Source organism: Vulpes vulpes, chromosome 3, assembly GCF_048418805.1.
Source record: "Vulpes vulpes isolate BD-2025 chromosome 3, VulVul3, whole genome shotgun sequence".
Classification (NCBI taxonomy): Eukaryota; Metazoa; Chordata; class Mammalia; order Carnivora; family Canidae; genus Vulpes; species Vulpes vulpes.
The window spans coordinates 143,668,144-143,695,915 of record NC_132782.1 but is presented as its reverse complement, the minus strand read 5'-3'; the positions used below and the strand labels follow the sequence as shown (position 1 = coordinate 143,695,915).

At 38.6% G+C, this 27,772-nt stretch overlaps 1 protein-coding gene, 2 non-coding genes and 1 pseudogene across 3 annotated transcripts in view; 2 read left to right on the top strand and 2 right to left on the bottom strand.

Moving 5' to 3' along the window:
- Nucleotides 1-27,772, top strand: part of GIPC2 (GIPC PDZ domain containing family member 2) — an 88,419-nt gene that overhangs the window by 13,881 nt on the left and 46,766 nt on the right. Inside the window, exon 2 of the mRNA XM_072754789.1 lies at nt 20,715-20,900. Within this exon, the coding sequence (XP_072610890.1) occupies nt 20,715-20,900 (186 nt within the window). The remainder of the gene's footprint in view (nt 1-20,714; nt 20,901-27,772) is intronic.
- Nucleotides 16,484-16,950, bottom strand: LOC112924408 (ubiquitin-conjugating enzyme E2 C pseudogene; annotated as a pseudogene).
- Nucleotides 24,014-24,120, bottom strand: LOC112924525 (U6 spliceosomal RNA). Its single transcript, XR_003235907.1, has one exon. It is a non-coding gene; the product is annotated as a U6 spliceosomal RNA (small nuclear RNA).
- Nucleotides 27,403-27,509, top strand: LOC112924517 (U6 spliceosomal RNA). The gene has a single exon (XR_003235899.1). It is a non-coding gene; the product is annotated as a U6 spliceosomal RNA (small nuclear RNA).

Genomic DNA, 27,772 nt, shown 5'->3' with positions numbered 1-27,772 from the left:
ACGTTTCCTACTCAGTGTGTATACCTAGCATATAATTTTGGATTCCTTAAATGCAAAACTCTAGCTACATAGTAAAGTACAGTAATGAAACTAAAAATAAGACGCCAAACAGAGGCTTTTAAAATTTTATTATTTATTATTTTTATTTTTTACATTTCTAAAATGCTAAACAGAACAGCAAATATTCTGTCTGCTTTGCAAGTGGTTAGACTACAGAAATCCTTGAAATTGTAGGGACACTGGTGTATTTAAATGATCATTTAGAGATCATTTCCTTCTCGTTAAAGAAATTCTGGACAGAGAGCACAAGACAGAAACACTAATAGTGCCACCTCTCAAATAAATAAAAAAGTGTTTTGAACTCAGTTTTGGAAAACAGGATTCCATGTATATGATTCAGTAAGGTGTAGTAATATAAACTTGAAATAAAATTTTATTTATTTTTATTTTTTTTTCTTATTTATTTATGATAGTCACACAGAGAGAGAGAGAGAGAGAGGCAGAGACATAGGCAGAGGGAGAAGCAGGCTCCATGTATCGGGAGCCCGACGTGGGATTCGATCCCGGGTCTCCAGGATTGTGCCCTGGGCCAAAGGCAGGTGCTAAACCCCTGCGCCACCCAGGGATCCCTGAAATAAAATTTTAGACGTCAGGGTGTATTTTCTGCTTTGTGACGCCAAATATGTTGCTTGGAAATTTGGGATGGTGGTATCACACAAGTTCTTTTTTTTTAAATTTTTATTTATTTATTCATGAGAGACACAGCAAGAGAGAGAGGCAGAGACACAGGCAGAGGGAGAGGCAGACTCCTGCAGGGAGCCCAATGTGGGACTCGATTTTAGGACCCTGGGATCACACCCTGAGCCAAAGGTAGATGCTCAACTGCTGAGCCACCCAGGCACCCCACAGAGTTCTTTTGTACTTGCCCCAAAACTGTTTGGATAACTGATAGTTATCAGTTCGTATGATCTATTCCTAGTACAACTTATCTAGTCTCTTGACTTCCTCTTAGTGTTATTAATTACACCCTACCTCTCAGGTCATCCTCTTCCCATCCACCTGTTGGCTCTCAGTTAAGAGTATCCATAAGGTTTGACCAAAGGGAAGTGGTCTCTTTTGTTTCATTCTAGTAGACTGAATCTACTAGCAGAAATTATTCTCTGGGGCAGCCTGGGTGGCTCAGCAGTTTAGTGCCGCTTGCACTCCCAGGTGTGATCCTGGAGACCTGGGATCGAGTCCCATGTCGGGCTCCCTGCATGGAGCCTGCTTCTCCCTCTGCCTGTGTCTCTGCCTCTCTCTCTCTCTCTCTCTCTCTCTCTCTCTCTCTCTGTGTATCTCTATGAATAAATAAACAAAATCTTAAAAAAAAAAAAGAAATTATTCTCTGTAAAGCAGAAGTCCATGGTGCAGCTACATAGTAAATGATATTATTTAAAACCACTTTTTAGAGATCCCTGGCTGCCTCAACCAGTGGAGCCTGCAACTCCTCATGTCATGGTTGTGGGCTTGAGCCCCAAACTGGGTGTAGAGATTACTTAAAAAAAACTCTTAAAATAAAACTGATTTTTAATTTGATTGAAAAATAATAGATGCACATGATAAAAAATTGGAAAAAAAAAAGTGGGTCACTCTGAACCACCATTCCTTAGCCTTCTTCTTCAGAAGCATCTGTTGTGGTCACTTTCTTGACCATCCTTCCAGAAAAATACTGTATGAATTTTTTAAGTCTGTATGTGTGAAAGTACATGCACATCTCTGAGTTATAAACATCTCCTTTCACTTTTTTTTTTTTTTTTTGAGAGAGCACATATGTGTGTACCTGTGTGGTCAGGGGAGGGGAAGAGAGGATCTTTATTTTTATTTTTATTTTTAAGTGTGGTCAGGGGAGGGGAAGAGAGGATCTTTATTTTTATTTTTATTTTTAAGATTTTATTCATGAGAGACACAGAGAGAGAGGCAGAGACACAGGCAGAAGGAGAAGCAGGCACCTTGCAGGGAGCCTGATGTGGGACTCGATCCCAGGACCCCGGGGTCACGCCCTGAGCCAGAGGCAGACGCCCAACCACTGAGCCACCCAGGTGCCCTTAAGCACCTCTCTTAAGATCCTTAAGAGAGGATCTTAAGCAGGCTTCATGCACAGTGCAGGGCTCGATCTCACAACCCTAAGATCATGACCTAAGCGGAAATCAAGAGTTTGACGCTTAACTGACTGAGCCACACAGGTGTCCCCAAATCATAGAATTACTATTTATTAAAAAAAATTTTTTTTTTAAGTAGACTCTATGCTGGGCATAGAGCCCAATGTAGGGCTTGGACTCACGACTATGAGATCAAGACCTGAGTTGAGATCAAGAGTCTGATGCTTGGGGCACCTGGTTTGCTGGGTTGGTTAAGCATCTGCCTTTGGCTCGGGTCCTGATTGGGGGGCAGGGAACGCTGGGATCAAGATGAACATTGGGCTCCCTCTCCTCTGTCTGCCACTGCACCTGCCTTTGCTGTCTTGCACTCTCAGTCTATCAAATACATAAAATCATAAAGTCTTTAAAAAAAGTCTGATGCTTAGCTGACTGAGCTCCCTAGAGGCCCCCTCCCCCCTTCACTTTTAAGCTACTATATATCTGTTCTCTACAGCTGGTAGTAGCAGAAGCAAAGATTTAACATAAGAAAGGTTCGGAGGGTCCTTCTTGCCAGGAGAGCTGATATTGTGTCTTTAATGGTGATGAGTCAAGTTTTAAATAACTTCTAAGAAGTCTGTGTGTCTTTTGAAAGGTTTCCTGTGTGTTCTTTGCTTCCCCATGTCTCCTTATGAGAAATGCCCATCACCTGAGGTGACTAAAGATGTTCCTTCAAACTTATTAAAATAGAAGTGAATAAATACTGTTGGGCTAGATTCTTGCTGAGTTAGACAACAGAGGAAGACAACCGAGGTGGGATGACTGTCCCTGCTTCTCTGGATTGGGATCTAAAAGAACTGGCCTGGGACGCTTGGGTGGCTCAGTGGTTGAGCATCTGCCTTTGGCTTAGGGCATGATCCCGGGGTCCTGGGATCGAGTCCCACATCAGGGTCCCCGCAGGGAACCTACTTCTCTCTCTGTGTGTGTGTCTCATGAATAGATCAGATCTTAAAAACAAAAAACAAAAAACTGGCCTTCCTTGCTCATCTTAGGAACTCCAGCCCTAAAACAAACCAAAACCAAAACCCCCAGCCCTGCTGTTTTGGGTGCACAGAGTATTCTGAGGTTTTGGTGCTTAAAATGCAGACTAGGAAGTTGAAGCTTGGGCATGATTAATAATAATAGTAATATCTTGTGGTTACTATAGATACGTGAAAGGTAAGAAGGGACTTAGACCTTGTCAGTAATAGAATATTTGTTTTTAGAAACTTATGGCCATCCATAAATTGTGGTTAAGAGGATTAAGAACTCAAGCATTTAGAAACTTTTTGCTATTCTATTAAAAAAAAATCTGGGGATCCCTGGGTGGCTCAGTGGTTTAGCGCCTGCCTTCGGCCAGGGCGTGAGCCTGGAGTCCTGGGATTGAGTCCCACATCAGGCTCCCTGCATGGAGCCTCCCTACATGGAGCCTGCTTCTCCCTCTGCCCCCCCCCCCCCCCCCCCCCCGTGTATCTCTCATGAATAAATAAATAAAATCTTAAAAAAAAATCTCCCTGGAGTTAAAGCACATATAGAGGAACAGTTTCAATTCTTCTTTTCCTTCTCTTCCTCTTCTCTCTTCCCTTCCTCATTCTCCTCCTCCTCCTTCCACTACTATTATTTTTATTATTATTTTATTAAGTAAACTCTCTCCCCAGCATGCGGCTTGAACTCATGACCCATGAGATCAAGTCCTTGCTCTACTGACTGAGCCAGCCAGGCACCCCTCAATTTTTTCTTCAATGGCTAAAATCCAGGATGATCCTGTAGATCCTCCATCTGTAAAAGTCACAGATTCTTAAATTGCAGTGTTAACTTTATGTGGCCTTAAAGGGATACACGGTAACAGGGTTGAGGAAATGATAATTCTGTATCTATTTTTGAAACAATTCACGTATCCACATAGTACACTAATAATAGTAGCAGTTTCTGTGATTGGCATTAACACTGTATCCTTCACGATTCAGGGCCAGGATCTTAACCTCTTGCAGCTTCTCACATTTGATACTCTGCTTCTCTCTGTGTCTCTCATGAATAGATCAAATCTTAAAAAAAAAAAAAAAAAAAGAAAAAGAAAGAAAAAAGAAAAAAGAACTGTCCTTCTCTGCTCATCTTAGAAACCCCAGCTCCGGGTGTGGTTAGGTGTTAGGTGCTGGTCATGATTTCTGTTACTCCCATTCTTCTGTTTTCTTTATACTTCCTCCTTCCTCTCTTAATTTTCCTGTCTTTATGTGGAGGTGAGTGGGGAAAGGGAAAGGTATCTTGAACTAAGAGGAAGGGAACTGTTGTTGAATATCTACCCTTACCACTTAACCTACACCATCTTCTCTGAAACCACAGTTCCTACCCCAAACCCCAGAAATGACTATGGTCTATTGATGGGGCAACTGGCGCTCAGAGCAAAAGTAAATTATTCAAGTCATGCAGTCTAAAGGGAGGTGTTTGACCTTAGGTTTGTCTGGCCTCAAAGCCCATACATTTTCCTTTACACAAGTGGTTCCTAGGCTTATTGGGCTCAAAGTAACAGCATGTTTATTATACTGAAATAAACATTTACTATATATGTAATTGAAAAAAAAGAATATATTCCTTAAATCTAATATTGTTTTTTATTTATAGAGAGTGCCTGGGTACATGCTGGGGGGAGGGACTGAGGGAGAGAGAGAATCTCCAGCAGACTCCCCACTGAGCATGGAGCCCCTTGGAGGGCTTCTTATGACCCTGAGATCATGACCTGAGCCGAAATCAAGAATCAGACGCTTAATTGACTGAGCCACACAGATGCTCCTTAACTCTAATATTAGAAACAAATATGGATTTTAAGATGGGAAAAGTATCTTAGAAGACCTAATGACGCAGTTAGGTGGTTGTACCTACTTGTAGTGAATAAGTTTAGATTTAAAGAATAAGACCATATTCAACTGAATGTTGTTGGCTTGTAAAGAAATAAGAGATAAATAATATTTGTAGATCTTTGTAGAATTACTATAATAACAATAGCAGATTGATATTTGAATTTTCTTTTTTTTTTTTTTAATATTTATTCATGAAAGACACAGAGAGAGGCAGAGACACAGGCAGAGGGAGAAGCAGGCTCCATGCAGGGAGCCCGATGTGGGACTCCATCCCGGGACTCTGGGATCATGCCCTGAGCCAAAGACAGATGCTCAACCGCTGAGCCACCCAGGTGTCCCGATATTTGAACTTTCAACATAAAACATAACCTGAATAGTATTCTCATGAGTAACTTGATTTTCTAAAATGATAAACCATTGTTGGTAAAGGTTCTGCACAGACAGGCAAGTCTTTTCCTTGATTTACATGGTAATCACAACCCAGGAAATTGATAACCAAAAATACTTTATAACACATCTAGGGTTTAGGCTTAAATAAATCCTTTTGTTTTCCTCTTCCCAGTGTGAATATCTGGTAGGACATTTGAAAATCATAGGGTATGCCACACAGCCCTTCACTGAGCTGGGCTTCTGTGTTAGAGTTCATACAGTGTCCCTACATCATCCCCTGTCTCCCAAATGCCAGTGGTGTCACACAGTCATTCTAACAATCAGAAAAGCCTCCACAAAATTTCAATTTTTTTCATTAGAGGCCAACCCCCCACGCCCCAATATTGCTTTATAACCAGTTGCTTGAAATTAAGTACTTGCTCTACACTGTAAAGTTGGGTAGTAAAGGAAAGCAAGAAGCAGAAAGACCTTATATGTTCAATTTTAGGATTAATCTTATGGGATTGTGATTAAACAGAGTGGAGCATATCATTGATTTGTTAAATTTGTGATGTTTTAGACTTTTATAATATCTCAAAGTAACACATGTTGCTGTGGCTATTTGACAGGTTCACAGCGTCCTATGACAGGTGGGGAGTCAGGGTGGCATGATAGAAAGGCTTTCATGTCAGTTTGGTGTGGGGAGTGGGATTTCAGGGTAGAGTGGCATGCCCTGTGTTTCAATCCTGGAGATACCACCTTCTAGCCCATTTTTTTTTTCACTGGGAAAACATACAAATGATATTTGCTTTATGGAATTTATTGTAAGAATTGAATGAAATAACATATTCAGTATCTAGAATAATGATTTAATAAATGTTAGTTCCCTTCTTTCTTTTCCTTGAACAAGATGCTTTTTTTTTTTTCAACTCTGGATACTTTTTTTTTTTTTTTGCATTTTCTCCCCTTATTTTTCTCTTCTAGATCTGTACAGTTTTCATTCTCCTACCCTTGGCCAAATCCCCCCACATAAGGAAAACACATTTAAAAGTGTATCCCTATATGTGATCCTCAAACTAAGTTATCTCAGTGTGGAATTCTGTGTTATAGTAACTAATCTAGACCTTTTCAATGAGGGTTTCTTCAGTAAAGTTTAGTATAAACCTAATAAAAGATTTAAATAAACAAAATTGAAGATCTCAGCTAAACTTGAACTTGAGAAATAGGGTAGGCCCAGTGGTGCAGCGGTTTAGCGCCGCCTATGGCCTGGGGTGTGATCCTGGAGACCTGGGATCGAGTCCCACGTCAGGCTCCCTGCATGGAGCCTGCTTCTCCCTCTGCCTATGTCTCTGCCTCTCTCTCTCTCTCTCTCTGTGTCTCTCATGAATAAATAAATAAAATCTTAAAAAAATAAAATAAACTTGAGAAATATTAAATATACCAATTTATTCAGAATTGCTTTGCATTGTACTTGCCAATGTTTATTTCTCGTGTGCCAAAAATAACTCATTAATAAAATCCATATTTCTTTGTGGCCCGTTTCTAGACATAGAGAATACTATGACAGAATTTGTCTCCACATATAATTATATTTTACTCTCTTCTCTCATTGAACATGCAGAGCTCATTTTCAACTCTCCCCACACTCAAGTCTTCTAGGATCTAAATTGTGCTTAAGTCCTAGACACTGATACTTGCTTCCAAGAAGCTTTTGGGGAAATTACTTAAATGTTGAAAGATAGAGGAAGAACTCTACTACTGTTTTACCTCAACGTCCAAATTTATGTTTTTCCTTTTATCTCATGCTATCTTTAGCCATGCCCTTCTGAAATGGAAATATGCTTATTGGATCAGCTTAGTAGAAGGCATATTATAAATAGATGGCCGTATAATTTATACCCCAAATCCAGACACTTCAGAGAGTGACAGGGATGGTATTAAGAACTACCCTGGTGGGGTGGTGGAATGATGGGATGGTTGGAGGGTGCCTGGCTGGCACAGTTGGTAGAGCATAAGATTCTTGATTATAGGGTTGTGAGTTCAAGCCCCACATTGGGCATGCAGCCTACTCAAAAAACAAAACTCTGGGACAACGGTGGTAAACTGGAATCTGGAGTCGGCCTAACTGTAACCAAATTGCCTCCTAAAAAAAAAAAAAAAAAGAAGAAGAAGAAGAAGAAAAATATGTGAGAAAGTTTCATACATTTACCTTAAACACCAACAAAATACAATCTGGTTTCCTGGGCAGTAAGGACGTTTTTGAATTATAGCCATTTGGGGAGGGAGTGGGGAGAGGATAGTGTGGTTACAAAAATAGAAGCAGATAGTGAGGACGCAGCGTCAGCACCAGGCCTGGAGCCAGGAGATGCTGGTACTGCTCGTCCTGGCTCTGGCCTGGTGACACATTCCTGGGAGTCGAGGACGGAACCCTGTGGTAGCCTGCCAGCTTCTTCGGGAAGCCTCCTGACCCTGCTGGGTTCTCCCCCTTAACTGTTCTGCTTGCTCCAGTCCCAGGGGTTTTATAGGCAGAAATGGCAGTAATGTTGGCCAGCGGGGTGGGGGGAAGACGCTCCGTAGAGCCAGGGGAGCAGGAACTAGTCATTAACCACTGCAAGCAGAGGGGAGAGTCCTCCAGCCAGGGTTGTGCCTAAGTGTCTCTGAGCCTGTGACATAATTCTGGTCTTGGCAGCTCCTTTCCACCTCTTCCCAGTCTCTCTTCTTGGGGCTCTCTATTTCTGGGGTGGGAGATGGTTCAGAATTAAGCAACCTGAGCCTAGAACTGTCTACACACACACACACACACACACACACACACACACGCACGCACGCACTCACACTCACACTCCAAATTCAGGGCTGCCCTTACTTGTGTCACACTGGCCCTACCCATAGGAGTTTTTGTTTTTTTCTTTCGATGTTTCTGAAATGTTTCTGAAATGTTGCAACGAACAATCTAAGTGTCTGAGGTGGTCCCTGAGTTTGCCTTGCCCTCCTCCTTTGCGGCCTCTCATCTAGGGAATCCTGCAGCACATTTTCTTCTGTCACCACTCACTTTATCACCTTGTACATTTTCCTGCCTTTTCAGGTGTCCTAGTTTAGAATAAAGATCAGTTTCAACCTTTTCCTGTCAAGATGTTTATAGTTCCTCAAATGGCCCACTTTTTTCATGAAGTGCTCATCTCTTTCAGAATTTCTGTTCTAGAAAATAGTAAAGAATAGACCACCTTCCCCTGTCCCTCCCACTTGACTCCTCAGTGGCCCATGATGCTTGCTTTCCATGATCCATTTGGGTGGTTTTTGTTTTTTAGTATTTTTTTTTTTTAAGTAATATGCACCCAATGTAGGGCTCACGCTCACAACCCCAAGACCAAGAGTTGGATGCTCTACCAACTGAACCAGCCAGGTGCCCCTATTTGGATGGTTTTTATTTTTTATTTATTTTTTATTTATTTTTTATTTTTATTTTTATTTATTTATTTATTTTTTTTGGATGGTTTTTAAATACCACATGCTTGTACCCATTTCATCGTCAGGCTTCTGTCTGCTGCCTGGGCTGATATGATGAGCACATTTAAACATTTTTATTAGGGGCCCTTTTAGGATATAATGGCCATCTTTTATACATTGTATTTGTGTATTTGGTAAACTAGAAATTTGAATCATAAATCTCTCTGTTAATATAATTTATAAAATTTCACAAGCCACCCTACTACCTTGTTCTTAGATATAAAATGTCTCCTTGTTATAGTTTCTTTGTCTTTTTATGTTCTTTTCCATTTTGGGTGTCAAATAAGAGGAGGCTTTAAAGAAGATAAGTAGGTTTAGAAAGCTGGAAAATTTGAGACAGCACCTGACCAGGGGAATCGCAGTGATTTATGATGTCTTTAAAGTTGGCACATAACCGTGCAGCATTATTAGACTAGGATAAAGTTCTGACTGGAAGAATATTGTGGAAAAGGATGATATATATAGCTATACACATTTGATTTATCTTACTCGGCTTAGTGTTTCTGTAATGTCCACGAAGGCAAGACTGAAACCGTCCCTATCCTTTTAACCTTATGTTTCAAGAATTGCTTTGAGACTTCTGATGTTCTCAGACACATAGTTGCTTTGCTTAGCTTTCATTAGCAATAGAAAATGTTCTCTTGGTTACTGTGGGAAGTCATTTGATAGATTAACAAATATAAATCTGCCCCCCCCTTTTTTGGATGAAATTATTTTTGTCCTATTATTTTGCTCACTAAAAAAGTGGTTGTACCGAAGAAGGAAGAGTACAAAGGATGATTCACCTTTTATTTAAGACTGGCCACTGCTGACCCAGGGCAGCTAATTTAGACGTGAATCATTTATAGAAAGTTCTACACAGTTCGAGGCAGGGCTTTGTACAATATCCTCATGAAGGTCTAAATAGAACATACAGTATCAGGTTTCTAAATATCTGTCTTGTTGCCAGTTTTATCTTTTGCAAGTGAAACTTGTTTCTAGATGACTGTAGTTGTTGATAAGGTGAAGATAGGGGCACTATATATATATATATAAATATATAATGTATATTTTAAAAACAAATCTTAAAAATTTAGTACACGTATTATGCTGGGAAAATAATTGGCTTGAGATTTTAAGTGACTTTATAATACAAAGAAACAAATGCACTAGTCAGTTTCAAGATTTTTTTAACTGGAGGAAATAATTTTAAAATTGTAGTAAATCACTATAATTCTATAATAAAAGTAAATCAAACAATGTGTTAGTATTTTGATATTTACTAATCATCTAATACATTTTATTTTTAAAGTCCACTTACAAATACCTCCCTTTTGCAATCTACTTTAACTCCTTTTAGGAAGTGAGTGGTTTATTAGATAAACAGTATTATTTGGCTCTGTATAGAGCAAAAAATGTATAGTTTCTGCCTTTGTTTTTTATTTTTTTATGTATTTTTATTACTTTTATTTAATTTTATTTTTTTAATATTTTTCTTTGTTTTAAATTCAAAGCTGAATTTATGTTTACATCACAGTTATAGCATTATGGGTTAGAAAAAGTCCAGAAGTTTGAATTCTTGTTTTGTCATTCATAAGCTATGTGGTCTTAGATAAATCATTAATGGGTCTGAGCTGGTTTTCTCCTCTCCGCACAGGGTGTAGTGATTGATGCCTGCCCTCATGACCTGACTCACAAGGATTAGTTGAGCTAATGCCTTAGGAAGTGATCAGTAACTTATATGTCTCTCTCTGCAGATATTAGATGTTAAGGGAGGTAACATTGTAGGGAAGAAAACTTGGACATCCAGAGTTGGAATCTTATTTGCACCAAATACTACTGATGTGATGCTCTAAGCTCTTTCTTTCTTTCTTTCTTTCTTTCTTTCTTTCTTTCTTTCTTTCTTTCAGATGTAATATATATATTGCTAGTTTCAGGTTACATTATAATGATTCAATATTTGTATATATTAAGAAATGATCACCACAATATCCCACTAACATCAACCAACACAGTTATAATTTCTTGTGACGAGAACTTATAAGATCTTTCTTAGCAACTTTCAAATATACAATACAGTATTAACTATAGTTGTCATACTGTACATCACCTCCCCAGGACTTGTTTATTTTATAACTGGAAGTTTGTAGGTTTGACTACCTTCACCTGTTTTGCCTACCCTGTCCGTGTGCCCCCCCTTTCCTCCCTGCTGGCAGCCACCAATCTATTCTGTATCTTTGAAGTTTGTTTTTTTAGATTCTACATATAAGTGAGTATTTGACTTTTTTGGTCAGATTTATTTCACTTAGTATAATGCTCCCAAGGTCCATCCATATTGTTGCAAATGGTGCCATTTGTAAGTCTTTATTTTTTAATCTGTTATATAAAAAAAAGTGTGTGTGGGGGTAATGGTGGTGCTAATGTAACACCTCTCACTTAGAATTACTGTAGGCAATAAAGGAAGTAATTTGTGAAAGCACCTGATGTACATCATGTTTCTTGGACCTGTAATTTTGATTTTATTTTTCCATTCTTTCAGACTTATCTTCTCAGTTGCTTCACTTTCCCACTACTTTCCTGGAAGTGGGAGCCAGTATTCACTGTGTACAGCTGAGAGGGATGAGCAGGTGCTCCAGTTTATGACTATAATTGAAGAATTATTTGAGTTTTAGAAGTTATTTGGTACAATATATTTACCACATATTTTTTGGGAACCATGTAGCATAAGAAACTCAGGGCTTTTTAAAAGTTGTTAATTTTTAGTAAGCTCTGTGCCTAAGATGGGGCTTGAACTCACAACCCTGAGATCAAGAGTCATGTTCTACTGACTGAGCCAGCCTGGTACCCCAGAAGGGTAATGAGTAACAGCTTTGTCACTGGCTTGGCTAGAGCTACTCCCTTCTGTTCAGACACTTAGGGCAAGTGGGTAACCTACCATGCCCCTCATAATTATTTTTTTCCCCTCATAATTATTTTGTTCTTAGTTTCTTAGTTTAATTCCTGCTGTTTCAAGAGCAATTAACTAGGTGGAGATAAAATTATCTTTTTTTCTCTTATTGAGGAAAAAGTCTTTGAGACTTAGAGCATGAGAACAACCCAGATAATGCCACAGTCATTAACAAAGGAAACAATCCAAGTGGTGTTCTTATGTATAAAGATAAGGTATTAACTCCTGATGAAAGTATAGTTTAGTTGAGGTACCTGGCTGGCTCATTCTGTAGAGCACATGACTCTTGATCTCAGAGTCATGAGTTTGAGCCCCATGTTGGGTGTAGAGATAACTTAAGGCCACTACTGGGGGAAAAAAAAAAGCATGGTGTAGTTAATTATTAGATTTGTTTGTTTTTTTTTAAAGAATATATTTTATTTATTCATGAGAGACACACACAGAGAGAGGCTGGGACACAGGCAGAGGGAGAAGCAGGCTCCATGCAGGGAGCCCGACATGGGACTCAATCCCAGGTCTCAGGATCACAACCGGAGCCGAAGGTGGCGCCAAACCAATGAACCACTCAGGCGCCCCTAGATTTGTTATTATATACTTTTTCTATAATAACATTGATATTTCTATAATGTTTGTTTTAGAAAACATAAAAAGTTAGCAACATTCTTGGGGTAGGTTGAGAAGAAAGTAGTTGCATTAAAGTATTTATTAATACTGCTACTTTAAATAGCCCCAAGAGGTTACAGTTCCAGTTGCTTATATTTAAAATCACACCCACAAATAATGTAATGCCAACTACACAAGTCCATAATTTCTTTCAGAGGTCTTTGGGACACATGGAATCTTAGGCCAAGTCAGTTCCTGTTTAAGGAAGGCATTAAACAAAAGAAAGTTGGAAATGGACTTCCTGGATTTTTAAAAAAAAAATGCATTTGATGTGTTTTTGGAGAGATTTGTGACCTCTTTATGGGCCAGAATATCTTTTGAAACACTAACGACAAATGATTTAACCTTATTCACAAAGCACATTGTAAAGTATATAATGGAGAGAAAAAGCAATATTAATTTATATTAATGACTCTAGTCCTTCAGACTTACCATTGTAGCCATATTAAGTTTTAAGGGTGAATAGTCCTAACCACATGATGAGAACTGGAAGATAGCAATTCAAATATAATGCATGGTAAGAACACTGTCCACGAGTTATTCTTCAATAATGGAGTTGCCTCCCATAATGTAATTTATGGGAGAAAATGAAGCCCATCTTGGTGGTTATATTAAAAAGGAGCAAAATCTGATCTCTTTAGGAAAACTCTTGCAATTTAAGCAGCTTTCAAGCATAGGTGTAAATATTACTGTTCAAGAAGCACTTATATTCCAGGAATAATAATAACTTCAAAAAGAGCTTTTTAGTTTAAAACATACTTTATATATATAGTCTCTTATTGAGGTTTCTATAACAACTGGATGATGTAGACCAAGCTTTAATAATGGCATGATGTACATGAGGACTGTGGAGGTCAAATGACTTGACTGAGCTCACTGAGAGTATGGAATTGGGACTAGATCCAAGTCTCTTACTTCTTCTTTTTTTTTAAATTTTTTAAATAAAAATCGTGGGTGCTTGGGTGGCTTAGTTAAGTGTCTGCCTTAGGCTCAGGTCATGATCCTAGGGTCCTGAGATTGAGCCCCACATCAGGCTCTCTGCTTAGTGGGGAGCCTGCTTCTCCTCCCTCCCACTCTCCTTGCTTGTGCTCAGTTGCTCACTCTGTCTCTGTCAAATAAGTAAGTAAATAAAGAAATAAAATCTTAAAATAATCTTTCCTAGTTTGGGGCTTGAACTCATGACACTGAGATCAAGAGTTGCATCCTCTTCCAGCTCAGCCAGCCAATCAGCACCTCAGTTCTCTTACCTCTTAATTCACTGTTTTTTTTTTTTAACACACACACACACACACACACACACACACACACACACACACACGGGGTCGGTAGGGGCCGAGGGAGAGAGAATCTTAAGCAGGTTTTACACACAGCATGGAGCCCAATCTCACAACTGTGAAATCATGACCTGAGCCAAAATCAAGAGTCAAACACTTAACCAACTGAGCCACCCAGGCATGCCCCATCTTTTTATTTTTTGCTCCTATTGGAAGGGGGAGCCACTTTTCTGTGCCTGAAATTTTTGATAGAGGAATAGGACATGAAATTACAATAAGGATGCAGAGTACCTCAGTGTGTTAAACACAATTCGCTATCTGCCTTACTGAGCTTAAGGATGAAATGAAATAGTAGGTTGAAAGAACTTTTAAAACTGAAGAATTATAAATATTCAAAATATTTGAGTGATTCTATCAGGAATTTTTTAGTTGAAAAATAACCTAGAATGGGTTGGTGAAATTATTGGCTTGTGTAACTAAATATTCTGGGATAGGACTGTGTATCAGGATATTTTCAGCTGCAAATAATGTAAAACTACTTGCTAAAATTGTCCAAAATAATTATTTTATATAAAAGGGGTAGAGTGGGCTCCAGGGTTGAACAGAGCAACTCACCAATGTCAGGGATCTAGGTTTACTCCAACTCTTTGCTTTGTCTTTCTTGGCAGTGATCTCTTCCTCCGTTGGTAGTAGGATGATAGGGGTAGTTCCCAGACCATGTACAGATAAGGCAACATCCAGGGGAAGGAGGAAATTGTATTTAAGCACGTTTATTAAGAGTGAAAGAACTATTTTCCAGGACATTCTTGGGCATCTTCCTTCCATGTCTAGTTGGCCAGGATTGGGATACCTGCCTCTCCTAAATTACCACCTGGACTAGTTTATATCTCATGCCTAGAATAGGGGATATGAGTCCTTTTCCTCCAAAGTACACAGGAGGTATAGATACCCGACACATGAACGTATGTTAAGAGGAGAAAAGAGTGGGATGACTTCCAGTGTCCACTACTGACTGTCTTTGGGAAGGCTGGATCCAGAGGCTCTCCTTTCTCCAGGTCCCCCAGGTCACTCATCTAGTGTTTGCACTGAGGCTGTGTAGCTTTAGATTTCACATTATTTAGAGAGAGAGTATGTGTGAGTGCCATCTTTCCAGTAGCTTCTATGGAAAAGAGAAGATTCTTTCCCAGAAATCCTAACAAATTATTTCCTGGATCTTGTTGGCCTAAATTGGATAATGAATTGGTCATCAGCTTAAGCCTAATCATGATTCATTTCCCATGGAACTGAGGATAGGGTCACTCCTACCCTAGTTTTCATATGGATTAAGATGGGGAAAGAGAAGCGTCCAAAAGAAACTTTTGGGGGAAAGGGGAGTGTATACTGTAGATCAAGCACAATGGCAACTTAGGGATCTCCACCATCTGGCCCCAAAGGGCTATAGCTTTCCCCGAATAATCCATCTTTCCCTATAGATAGGGCACAAGTATATAGGCACACAATAAGACAAATAAGACAATAAAATAAATCCTTACCTACTAAAAATTTACAAAGCCACATATGGTGAGTCCTACAAAGGACCTATATTAAATTTAATAGGTGTGTAGAAGATAAAGAAATGATGTTAGGGGCATCTGGCTGGCCTAGGTGGTGGAGCATGCAACTCTTGATCTTGGGGTCATGAGTTTGAGCCCCACATTGGGTGTAGAGATTACTTCAAAATATTAAAAAAAGTTAGCTTAGGATGATTATAATAGAAAATGTAGTAGACTTTATTGGTTGGGGAAGATTTTGACATAGACTGGATTTAGAAGTTGGATTTTAGCTATGCATTTTTTGGCCAAGGAAATGCCATATACAGATACATGGAGATGGGAAAAGTATAAAGTATAAAATTGATAAAGACCAGAGATTCTAGAACTGAGCTGCTCAGTTTGGTAGTTAGTAGCCAAATATGGGTACTGGACACCCTGGATGGTTCAAGCTGAATAAGATCTTTTTTTTTTTTTTTAAGATTTTTATTTATTTATTCATGAGACACAGAGAGCGATAGAGAGAGAGAGGAAAGAGAGGCAGAGAGACAGGCAGAGGGAGAAGCAGGCTCCATGCAGGGAGCCCGACGTGGGACTTGATCCTGGGACTTCAGGATTATGCCCTGGGCTGAAGGCGGTGCTTAAACTGCTGAGCCACCTGGGCTGCCTCACGCTAATTAAGGTCTTAAAAAATGTAGGGCACCTGGGTAGCTCAGTGGTTGAGAGTCTGCTTTTGGCTTAGGTCGTGTCTCTGCCTCTCATGAAGAGTTTATATTAAAAACTCTTTTTTTTGAAGATTTCCCTCTGCCTATGTCTCTGGCTCTCATGAATAGTTTACATTAAAATTTTTTTTTGAAGATTTATATTTATCTCAATTTTCATATTGATCATATTTTTGAAATATATGGGTTATATAATTTGAATAAATTAATATCTATTTTTACTTTTGTTAATGCAACTATTAGAAAATTTAAAATTATGTGACTTGTTACATATCTGCTGGGTACAGCTGCTTTAGAAAATAGTCATGAATAGTCTATTTATCTTTTTTAAAACCCAGTGTATTTAACATATTCATCACAAGGGCTCAATCAGACTTAAAAAACGGAAAAAAAACAAAAATGACACTGCAGCTTAAGCTACAGACTTTTCTATAGAAATGAAGCAAAGGAAAAAAAAAGACAAGACAAGAAGAGAAACTAGACAGTCAGGGTTCTTGGCTGGAGATCTGCTTTGAGTAGGTTTCTTGCAGATATTTCTTAAAGGCTTGTGGGGATTTTCCAGAGCTCTGTGGCATGCGTGTTCAAAGGACTATCGGTGTTGGGTTCTCCTAGCAGGTTCGGGATGGACGACAGGATGGTCCTGATGTCTTACAGGACAGACCGCTTGTCCTTCACGATGTCTAGACAGATGTTACCCTGGGTGTCCTCATTGGGGTGATAGCACAGTGTGTGAGGAACTTCACTGTGGGCGAGTTGTAGCAGGGACCACTGGCAAACTCCAAGGAGAACTTCTATCTCAGGTTTTTATGTACTGTGCCAGATGCTCCATGGATTGTCCCCACCCATTAGGAAGGTTGTCAGATTCAGGTAAGGCAGAAGAAGAGGTCATAAGGGTCATCAACTCCTGATGTAGCCTCTTGGGGCCCTGTGCAGCACCCTTCTTGGGCTTGGCTCCTTTGTGGGTGGTGATGGCTGGCAGCAGTTGGGTGGCAGGTCTGGGAGGCCATCTGGTGTTTGGTCAGGGAGACAGAGACTTGGAGAGCACAGCTGCAACTAGAATATTCCATTTATCTTATAAAAATGGGCAATGATTGGTAGTAAAGCACTAAATATGGATACCTCAAAAGATGTTAAGGATTTCATTTTATAGTAAAAAACATCAGGAAAGTTTTATCTAATGGATGACTCACCTTATAATATAGGATACCTTGCCATGAGTTTACTTTCTTTTGATTTAGTTTGTTCACCAGAAGGTATAAAAAATGTTAACTAGTATGTTTTACTGTCCTTATCTAGTATACTTACAGTGGAAGCAAGTATTTCTTAGTGACTGATATGACCTGAACAGTGCATCTTTTTTTTTTCTATCCTGATAGTAAACATTTACTAGCTGTGTTAATTGGATAAGGTCATAACTTTCTCGTCTGCAAAATGAGGATAATAAGACCTAGTATACGTGCATATTCTATCAACTGAAGTAAGTGAACATGTGCTGTAAACACCACTCAGATACAAACTGAGCAGGGCGCTTCTTAGACACTGTAGGAGGAAGAGAACTAAGCTATCTTCTCAGAGTGAGAATGACAAATACACGTATTAGACCAATAGGACTTCAAAGCAAGGTGACTCAGACACTTGAATGAGGTATCAGACTTAAATGATGTGGGCAAAATGGAGAGATTGATTCCACCTGGGCAGTCACATTTGCCCATAGTCTCAATAGGCAAAGGCATAGGGGTGGAATGGGCGGGCAGGCATTTTAGAGTTTGGTTGAGGGAAATGTACGAATGAAGGTAGGAAAGCTCAACATGTGTATTTGAGGTTCCTTTTGGTTTAAATGTTCGTGGCTTTTGATCTATTCCAGTTGACTCGTGTTGCCTTACTATACCTCAGTGGAGTAGACGAGCCTGGGATTTCCTTGTTGTACGACTGTCCATCTCTGTGCAGCACAGAACTTGGCAAAAAGATATTTAATAGATAATTGGTGGATGGATGGATGAGCAAGAATGTTGCCGCATTCAGAAAGTGCTATATCACTTCCTTATTTTTCAGGGAGGATGTGTTTGAATTTCTAGCCCTTTATCATATACTTACAGATATATTTGCTGATAGTTGTGCGTTGAGATCATATAAGTGTTAGGTTTTTATTCTCCCATGGAGAACTGACCTGAAGTCAGGGAGTTTTAGTTGCTCACTGTTACAGAGGGCTTGCACTCTATCTCTCAGTGACCATTACATTCCTGTGGGTTTTCAACACAACTTCTTGTGGAGCTCCATAAAACTGGCTCTGGTCCTTCCAAAAAAAAAAAAAAAAATGATGCCTTGCCTGCAAACTTTTGGCTGTCTGGAATGGAACGTTATTCTGCAGGAGAGGAAGCACAATGAAAAAGGGTCATACCTACAGGAAATCTAATATTTGCTCTGCAGTGAAATGTGAAAAATTGAAGGAAAGGAAAGGGCTTAGTGACTAGAAGTCCACTTTGTGTGGGATTTCCTTTTTGGGGCTTTTCTCTTGCCCTGTTACATCATCATTATGTTGTAGTGTTTCAGTTCTTAACTGATAAGTTGCTTTTATATCAATGGTGTTTGGGATCCACTGTGAACACCATTAACATATTCACTGTTTAAAACAGTATAAAGCAAAACTGTTTCTTCTACTTCCTATCATTTTCGAGAAAGGAAATCAGAAAAGCTGTTTACTATGCATATTCCCTTGCCCCTATACCCACACTATTAATGATTTTTGTCAGTGGGCTAATTATACCATTGATTTCACAATTAGAATAAGGAATTGAAGCCAAAACTCCCCCGTGAATAATACAATTTTTATGCTAGTACTGTATTTGCAAAAACTTATAATGGAAAAGCCAAATATATTATGCCCTGCCGAGGAAAACAAAGGGTAAATCAAAGATCCACCAGTTAGCACAGCTCACCACAGTTGAAAAAGGGAAAGGGTGGGGAGAGCAGTTTTTCTTTGTAAGCCTTTATTCTTTGGTACCCAGTTGCCTCTTGTCCTCATCACTAGCTCCTTTCATACACTTCTGAGATTTGATCAGAGTTTGCTGACCATGCTGGGCCTTTTAGCTGTAGAACAGAGAGAGCTCTTCTAATTCAGACACATTGTGATGGGGCTTAAAGAGCCATTAATTTTTTTTACTTTTTAAAAGATTTTATTTATTCATGAGAAAAACAGAGAGAGAGGCAGAGACAGGCAGAGGAAGAAGCAGGCTTCCTGCGGGGAGCCTGATGTGGGACTCGATTCTTGGACTCTGGGATCACGACCTGAATCGAAGGTAGATGCTCAACCACTGAGCCACACAAGCATCCATCCCAAAGAGCCATTTAATAAGTAGTAGTTGTGCCATTTCTGAACTTCATGAGGCTTATGGGTGCATTAAGGCTTAAGTTCTGGTGGGAATCAGGAATGGTGGAAACCCAGGGATAGAGAGAGAGGGTTGAAGGTGAGAACTGAAGCAAGGCTCAGGTTTGGAGGAAGGGCTGACAACATCTATGGCAAAATTACTTGGTAATAGAGGAAAAAAAATTCATTTAGCCATTTTGGTGTAAAACAGCTTTTTAAAAATGTTTTTCTTTGGGATGTATGTACTCAAGAGATGCTTGTTAATTTTTGACCCAATGATGTGTTTTCAACCCTCCTTTTCCTGTTCTATAGTTTTTTTATTTGGGTCCCAGAAATTACTCAGATTATGGTGGACAAACTTAAGAGTTGCACTGCAGATTTTAGGAAATGAATCCTATGTTTTAGGAAAGATTTTATTTATTTATTTGAGAGAGAGAGGGAGAGAGAGAGAGAACATGCAGGGAGAGGGAGAAGCAGACTCCCCAACTGAGCAGGGAGCCCGATGCAGGACTGGATCCCAGAATCCTGCCATCACGACCTGAGTCAAAGGCAGATGCTTAACTGAGCCCCCCAGATGTCCCTGAATCCAGTTTTTGAAGGAGAATGAAGTTCAGTGAAGACTTGGTGGCATAAGTCTCTTAAAAATCTCTATACAACTGTTCACTATTCTGGTTTTTCATGCTGTTTCTACCATCATGTGAATTTGACCATATCGCATTAACCTCTCCAGACCTCAGTTCCTTTATCTTGAAAATTAAGGGATTAGATTAATGAGTCTTTAAGGTCTGTTTTAGACCTTTTCATTTTAGTACTTCATTCATTAATTTGCTTTTCTCAAAGCACCATAATGCAAGATAAATAATTTTCCTTATTTAAAAAAATTACCAGTTTTCAAAAATAGTCTTATATATTTTCATTGTGCCTATATTTTCATTGTGGTGTACATGGCCTAGCCTAAACCCACAACTTTTGGGTTTAGCATTGTAAATGGCAGGTAATGTAGGTGTTTAAATCACCTCAAAGTTGATATGATCTGAACTCAGAATCTTGCTTTTGACAAATACCGGCTTTGTGACCGTAGGCAAATTACTTCCTTTTATTAGCCTTAATTTCCTCATCTGTGATTTGGAGGTGATAATGCATTTATAAAGTCATTGTGAGGATTAAATAAGATCATGGCTATAAATTGTTTAGTACAGAGTCTTGCCTATAGGAAATACTCAGTATATATTACCTAATGTTAATGATAAAACTTCTTATATCATAAATTGAGGACTAAATTTTAAATAAACTAATGACCAGAATGTTTTCCTGATGGAAACTGAACTAACCTATTTCTTTCTTCCTTACAGATCTTATATTGCACTTTAAACACACCTAAAGTTGATATGGAAAAACTCTTAGGATCACATCTAGGCCTTGAAGATTTCATATTTGCCCATGTGAAAGGGATCCAAAAAGAAGTGGAAGTATATAAATCTGAGGATTCACTTGGTCTCACTATTACAGATAATGGTACTGGCTATGCTTTTATAAAGGTAAGTTTTAAAAAATAACTACATGACCTAACTGAGGGTAATATTTAAGAAAGGCTACCGGGTCAAAGAAATGATCTTCAGAGTGAAAGCTGGCTTAGCAGGGATGGTTTGAAAAGATTTCATTTAAAGAATGTTTCAAAACCTCATTTTCTGTTTATCCTTTCCTTGAATTTCTTTCTTTCACTTTAGACTTCCTCTAGAATTTAAAACTTACTGAAAAGGAAAGCCTGGTCTTGGTGCCCACTCATTATCCATGTGAGCTCTTATAGGTCTGTAGCATATATATATATAAATGCTTTATTTATTTATTTATTTTATTATTATTTTTTATTTATGATAGTCACACAGAGAGAGAGAGAGGGGCAGAGACATAGGCAGAGGGAGAAGCAGGCTCCATGCACTGGGAGCCCGACGTGGGGCTCGATCCCCGGTCTCCAGGATCGCGCCCTGGGCCAAAGGCAGGCGCTAAACCGCTGCGCCACCCAGGGATCCCTATATAAATGTTTTAAAAAAATAAGTAATCTCTATGCTCAGTGTGGGGCTCAAACTACCCTGAGATCAAGAGTTGCATGCTCTACCAAGCCACCCAGGCACCAGGAGTTTACACATTTTTTGACAAACTTATTTACTTCTTAAAAAATGTTTTTCAACATTTTTGTACATGTTTAAACTATATAATTATTTAGATACAAAGAAAGCAGTATAGAGCTGCAAAGACAAGAGATGTTTGGAATAGTATTGAAAGCTAAGAACCAAGGAATGGTAAAAAGAAAAGTAGACTCATCTCTTAAACAGTTATTTTTTTTTTTAAATTTATTTGTTTATTTATGAGAGACACAGCGAGAAAGAGAGACAGAGACAGAGACTGAGGCTGAGTGGGAAGCAAGCTCCCTGCAAGTAGCCTGATGTAGGACTCATCCCAGATCCCGGGGTCATGCCCTGGGCCAAAGGCAGATGCTCAACTGTTGAGCCCCCCCGGGGTCCCATCTCTTAAACAGTTCTATTAAGCAATTGTGTAACAGCTGACTTATATTGAATGCTTTTCTTTTCTTTTTTTTTTAAAGAGAATGAGATGTTTATTTATTTTAATTTTTTAAATTTATTTATGATAGTCACACACACACACACACACACACACACACACACAGAGAGAGAGAGAGAGAGAGAGAGAGGCAGAGACACAGGCAGAGGGAGAAGCAGGCTCCATGCACCGGGAGCCCGACATGGGATTCGATCCCGGGTCTCCAGGATTGCGCCCTGGGCCAAAGGCAGGCGCCAAATCGCTGTGCCACCCAGGGATCCCATATTGAATGCTTTTCATGTAGTAGGCACTTTACATACATTTTCTCACTTAATCCTCACAACAATTATATTTGATACTATGTTTTTTCTTGTTGATGTATAACAAAATTTTAATGTATAGCTTACTGTACTCTTACATGTGTAACCACCACCCAGAGCAAGAGGAAACTTCATTTCTACCACCCAGAAGTTTCCCTTTACCTGTTTCCAGTCAATATGCTTCCCTCCACAAAGGTAGCCACTATTCTGACCTCTATCACCATAGTTTTGCTTGTTCTTGAACTTCATTAAGTAGAATCATATATTACGTACTCTATTGTTTCTGGCTTCTTTTGCTCAATATGACGTGTGGGAGATTCACCTGTGGGTAGGCACTATTATTAACCTCTATTCTGCAGATGTAGAAACAGTATCAGTGAGGGTTAAGTAGCTTGCTTCAAAGGTAGGTAGCTGAAAAATTCAGGATTTGAATTCAAGGGATCGGACTCCAGAGCAGACATTCCTATCCACTTCACTATGAATTAGTTATAAACTTCATAAACAGGGCATGTTTCATATTTTCATTTTGTCCAAATATTTGTTTTGCTGATCCATTGTCATAACAAAATATCTTAGGAAAGCTGTCTTCTTAACTGTAAATAGTACTTTATTTAACTTCCCATTTGATAGAATGGCTATTTTTAGCTCTGCAAAAGATATGACTGTGCTGAAGGTTGAGTGGGTGATCAAATGGAAAATCGTGAGTTGGGAAAGTCATGTGGGATTATCTGGGGGAAGCTCAGGACATGAGGCACATGCATCAATGCCTTTCTAATGTCAGCAGGGAAGGGCTTAGGAGTTTTGCAAGCACGTGTGGATTTTTAAGATCTAAACTCTGATGTTCAGAGCTTGTGTTCTTTCTTTCCTTAGTTTTTTAATGTCTCTTTGAATGTGTGCCTGCCTCTGTACTAGTTAGTAGTCCTGTGGAGACAGAACATGATGGCAAAAAAGAAAGTGAAGCATAAGTCAAACTGCTGATAGATAATTCAACTTAGAAGAGAAATGAATATCCTACTGTGTACATGGTTAATATGACTTTTTAAAAATTGAGGGGGATAATTTCAAACTTATTGAAAGATTATAATAATAATACAGAGGATTTCCATAATACCCTTTACCCATTTCTTCCAATTTTTATCATTTGCCACATTTGCTATTTTGTAATCTTATGCATATGTATATGTGTGTATAAACATATATACAAATACATAAAACTTTTCTGAACTATTTGAAAAAGTGGGTTGTATGTATTATGCCCATTTAGCCCTTACTATTTCAGAATGTAGTTACTAAGCATAGGGTTTTTCTCTATATAACTATAATACAATTGTGAACTTCAGAAAATCTAATATTAATAAAACTGCCATATGGACATTAGTTTAATATTATTTTATCAGTTACTTTATATCTTCTTTAAACTAAATGTACATATATAAACAAAATATCCTATTCAGAGGTTACTTGGAATAGGTTCTTTCCTGCCCCTTTCCCCACTAGGTGTTATTATTTATTTGAAATACTGTTGAATCCATTTGCTTCTCTTTGAATTGAGTTTGAGTTTTCCCCCTCACCTTTGTTTTAATTTTTTCTGAATACATAAAATATTAACACAATTCAAAAGTTAAAACTGTATTAAAAGACATTCAGAGATCTGTCACTCTTTCCCCCAGTCCTCTATCCCATTACTCATTTTTCCCACTCCTTATAAGTAATCATTTTCATTAATTTCTGGCTCACCCTTTCAGTGCTTATTTTTGCCAAGATAAGCAGAAAAAGAAATGAAACATTCCAAGAGTTTGTATGTCATTCTTGTTCAGGGACTGTGTTAATCTTTTCTGTATGGTTCCAATTTTAGTGTATGTGCTGCTGAAGTGAGTACTTGGTATCCTGTCAGTGGTGGCTAGAAGTCAGAGTAGGTTAGAGCAGGACAGTGTGATATAGATTCAGACAAAGGTAAGGAGGAAGGATTCCATGATTAAGTAGGTAGTGCACTGTGATGCATAGGAGCATGGGCTTTAGAAGTACAGGGGGCTGGGGCACCTGGGTAGCTCAGTCAATTGGGCATGATCTCAGGATCCTGGGACCAAGCCCTGTGTTGGGCCCATACTATCTTTTTTTAGATTTTAAAAATTTATTCATTTGAGAGAGAGTGAGAAGCAGACTCCCTGCTGAGCAGGGAGCTGGATGCAGGGCTGGATCCCAGGACCCCCAGATCACGACCTGAAGGCAGATGCTTAATTGACTGAGCCACCCAGGTGTCCTGGGCTCCATGCTTTTTTTGGTCTCTCACCTTTTTTTAAAAAAGTAGGTTCCATCCCCAATGTGGAGCCCAATGTGGGGCTTGAACTTTTGACCCCAAGACCCGAGGCCTTTGTCAAAATCAAGGGTCCAGTGCTCAACAGACTGAGCCACCCAGATGCCCCCAAAAGCAGTTTCAAGAAGAGGAAGGTCATAGAGATAAATACCTACCTCAAGAAACAAGTCTCAACCTAACTTTATACCTCAAGAAACTAGAAAAAGAACAAATGAAGCCCAAAGTGAGTAGAAGGAAGGAAATAACAAAGATTAGAGCAAAAATTGAGACTGGGGCACCTGGGTGGCTCAGTCAGTTAAACATCTCACTCTTGATTTCAGTTCAGACCATGATCTCAGGGTTGTGAGATCAAGTCCCATGTCAGAGGCCCAGCATGTGATTCTCTCTCTCTCTCTCTCTCTCTCTCTCTCTCTCCCTCCCCCTCTGCCCCCTGGTATACCCCACTCTCAAAAAAAAAAAAAAAAAAAGGGGGAGAGGCCAAAAAACAGTAGAAACTATCAATGAAACTAAGAGCTGGTTTTTTGAAAAACAACTGACAGACATTTAGCTAGACTCACCAAAAAGGACTCAAAGAAAATCAGAAATGGAAGAGATGTTACACTGGATACCATAGAAATGCAGAGGATCATAAAAGACTACTATGAGCAGTTATACCTAACATATTGGACAATGCATAAGAAATGGGTAAATTCCTTGAAACCTACAACCCATCAAGACTGATGATGAAATAAAAAATCTGAACAGATGGATTTAATCTTCTTGACAGTAATGAAAAACTTTCTAACAACAAAAGTTTAAGACCAAATGGCTTCACTGGCAAATTTTACCATCCATTCAAAGAGAAGGATAAATACCAATCCTTTTCAAATTCTTCCAAAAATTAGAAGAGTAAATTCTTCCAAACATTTTATCAGTTTTATGAAGCCAGCATTACCCTGATACCAAAACCAGACAGGAATGCCACAAGAAAAGAAGAGCCAGCATTCTTAATAACATAAATGCAAAAATCCTCAACAAAACATTAGCAATAATCTTCAGCAATACATTAAAAGGGTCATACCTCATGACCAAGTGGAGTTTTATTGCAGGGATGGTTCAACATTCACAAATCAATATGATATATTACATTAACAAAGTGAAGGATAAAAATTATGGTTATTTCAGTAGATGCAGAAAAAACATTTGATAGAATTCAACATCCATTTATGGTAAAAACTTTCAACAAAGTGTGTTTAGAGGAAACATATTTCAACATAATAAAGGTTCTGTAGGACAAGCCCACAGCTAACATCATACTTACAGGAAAAGCTTTCAGCTTTCCACCACTAAGATCAGGAACAAGGCAAAGATGCCCACTCTTGCCACTTCTATTCAACACAGTATTGGAATCTCCAGCCAGAGCAATTAGGCAAGAAAAATAAAAGGTATCCAAACTGGAGAGGAAGAAGTAAAATGGTTACTGTTTGAAGATGGCATATACAAGAAACTCCAAAGACTATCCAGAAAACTGTTAGAACTAATTCAGTAAAGTTGAAGAATATAAAACTAATATGCAAAAATCTTAGTTCATTATTAGTATATAGAAATGTATCAGAAAAATTAAAACAATTCCATTTCCAATTGCATCAAAAAGAATAAAGTCCTGAGGAATAAATTTAACCAGGGAGGAGAACAGCATATTGAAAACTACAAGATGTTAATGTAAGAAATTGAAGACAAACAAATGAAAAGATATTCCATGCTCATGGATTGGAAGAATCAATCAATATTGTTAACATGTCCATACTACCCAAAGTAATATTACAGAAACACTATAATCTCTATCAAAATGCAATGATATTTTTCATAGAAATAGAACAAATAGTCCTAAAATTTATATGGAAACAACCATAGGAGACCCTGAATAGCCAAACAAGGTTGAGAAGAACAAAGCTGGAGGTGTCACACTGCTTGATTTCAAGGTATATTACAAAACTGTGGTAATTAAAACTGTGGTATTGGCATAAAAATAAGCATTGATCAATGGGCCAGAATAGAGAGCACAGAAATAAACTCCTGCATTTATGGCCAATTTATAACAAAGGAACCAAGAATACACAATGGGGAAGGACACTCTATTCAAAAAATGGTGCTGGAAGAATTGGATAGCCACATGGAAAAGAATGAAACTGGACCGTTATCTTACACCATACACAGAAGTTAATCCAGAATGGATAAAAGACTTGAATTTAAAACTGAAACCACAAAACTCCTAGAAGAAAAGCTAGGCAGTAAGCTTACCGACACAGATTTTGGTGATGATTTTTGAACCTGAAAATAAAAGCAAAATCAAAGTAAAAAGTGGACTATATCAAACAAGAATACACCCTGTTTTAAAAAAAATGGGCAGAAGATCTGATGAGACATTTTTCCAGATAAGGCCTACAGATGGTTAACAGGTACATGAAAAGATGTTCTATGTTATTAATGATCAGGGAAATGCAAATCAAAACCACAATGAGCTACTATCTTGCACCTGTTAGAAGGGCTATTATCAAAAAGACTAGAAATAACAAATGTTGGTGAGGATGTGGATAAAGGCAAAACCTCATGCACTGTTGGTAGGAGCATAAACTGGTACAACCATTATGGAAAACAATATGGAAAAAAATAACAATGCACTCATCTAAATAATGCTGACAAAAATGTATTATTCTTATATACATATATTTATTTTTTTTTCATTTTATATACATATATTTAGATCAGATGCCATTTTATCTTGATTTTTAACCTGGATAAATATCCCAATTTTCTTTTCACCCAGTATTGCATGAAATCCAAGGCTGACTTAAAAACATGTATATTGTGCTCGCTTCGGCAGCACATATACTAAAATTGGAACGATACAGAGAAGATTAGCATGGCCCCTGCGCAAGGATGACACGCAAATTCGTGAAGCGTTCCATATTAAAAAAAAAAAAAAAACATGTATATTGAGGAATGCCTGGGTGGCTCAGTGTTGAGCACCTGCCTTCGGTGTAGGGCGTGATCTTGGAGTCTTGGGACCGAGTCCTACATCAGGCTCCCTGCATGGAGCCTGCTTCTTCTCTGCCTGTGTCTCTGCCTCTCTTTTCTGTGTCTCTCATGAATAAATAAATAAAATCTGAAAGAAAAAACAAAAAACATACATCTAGAACCTATCACTAAAGGAAAGCAATGTGAATACTTTAAATAT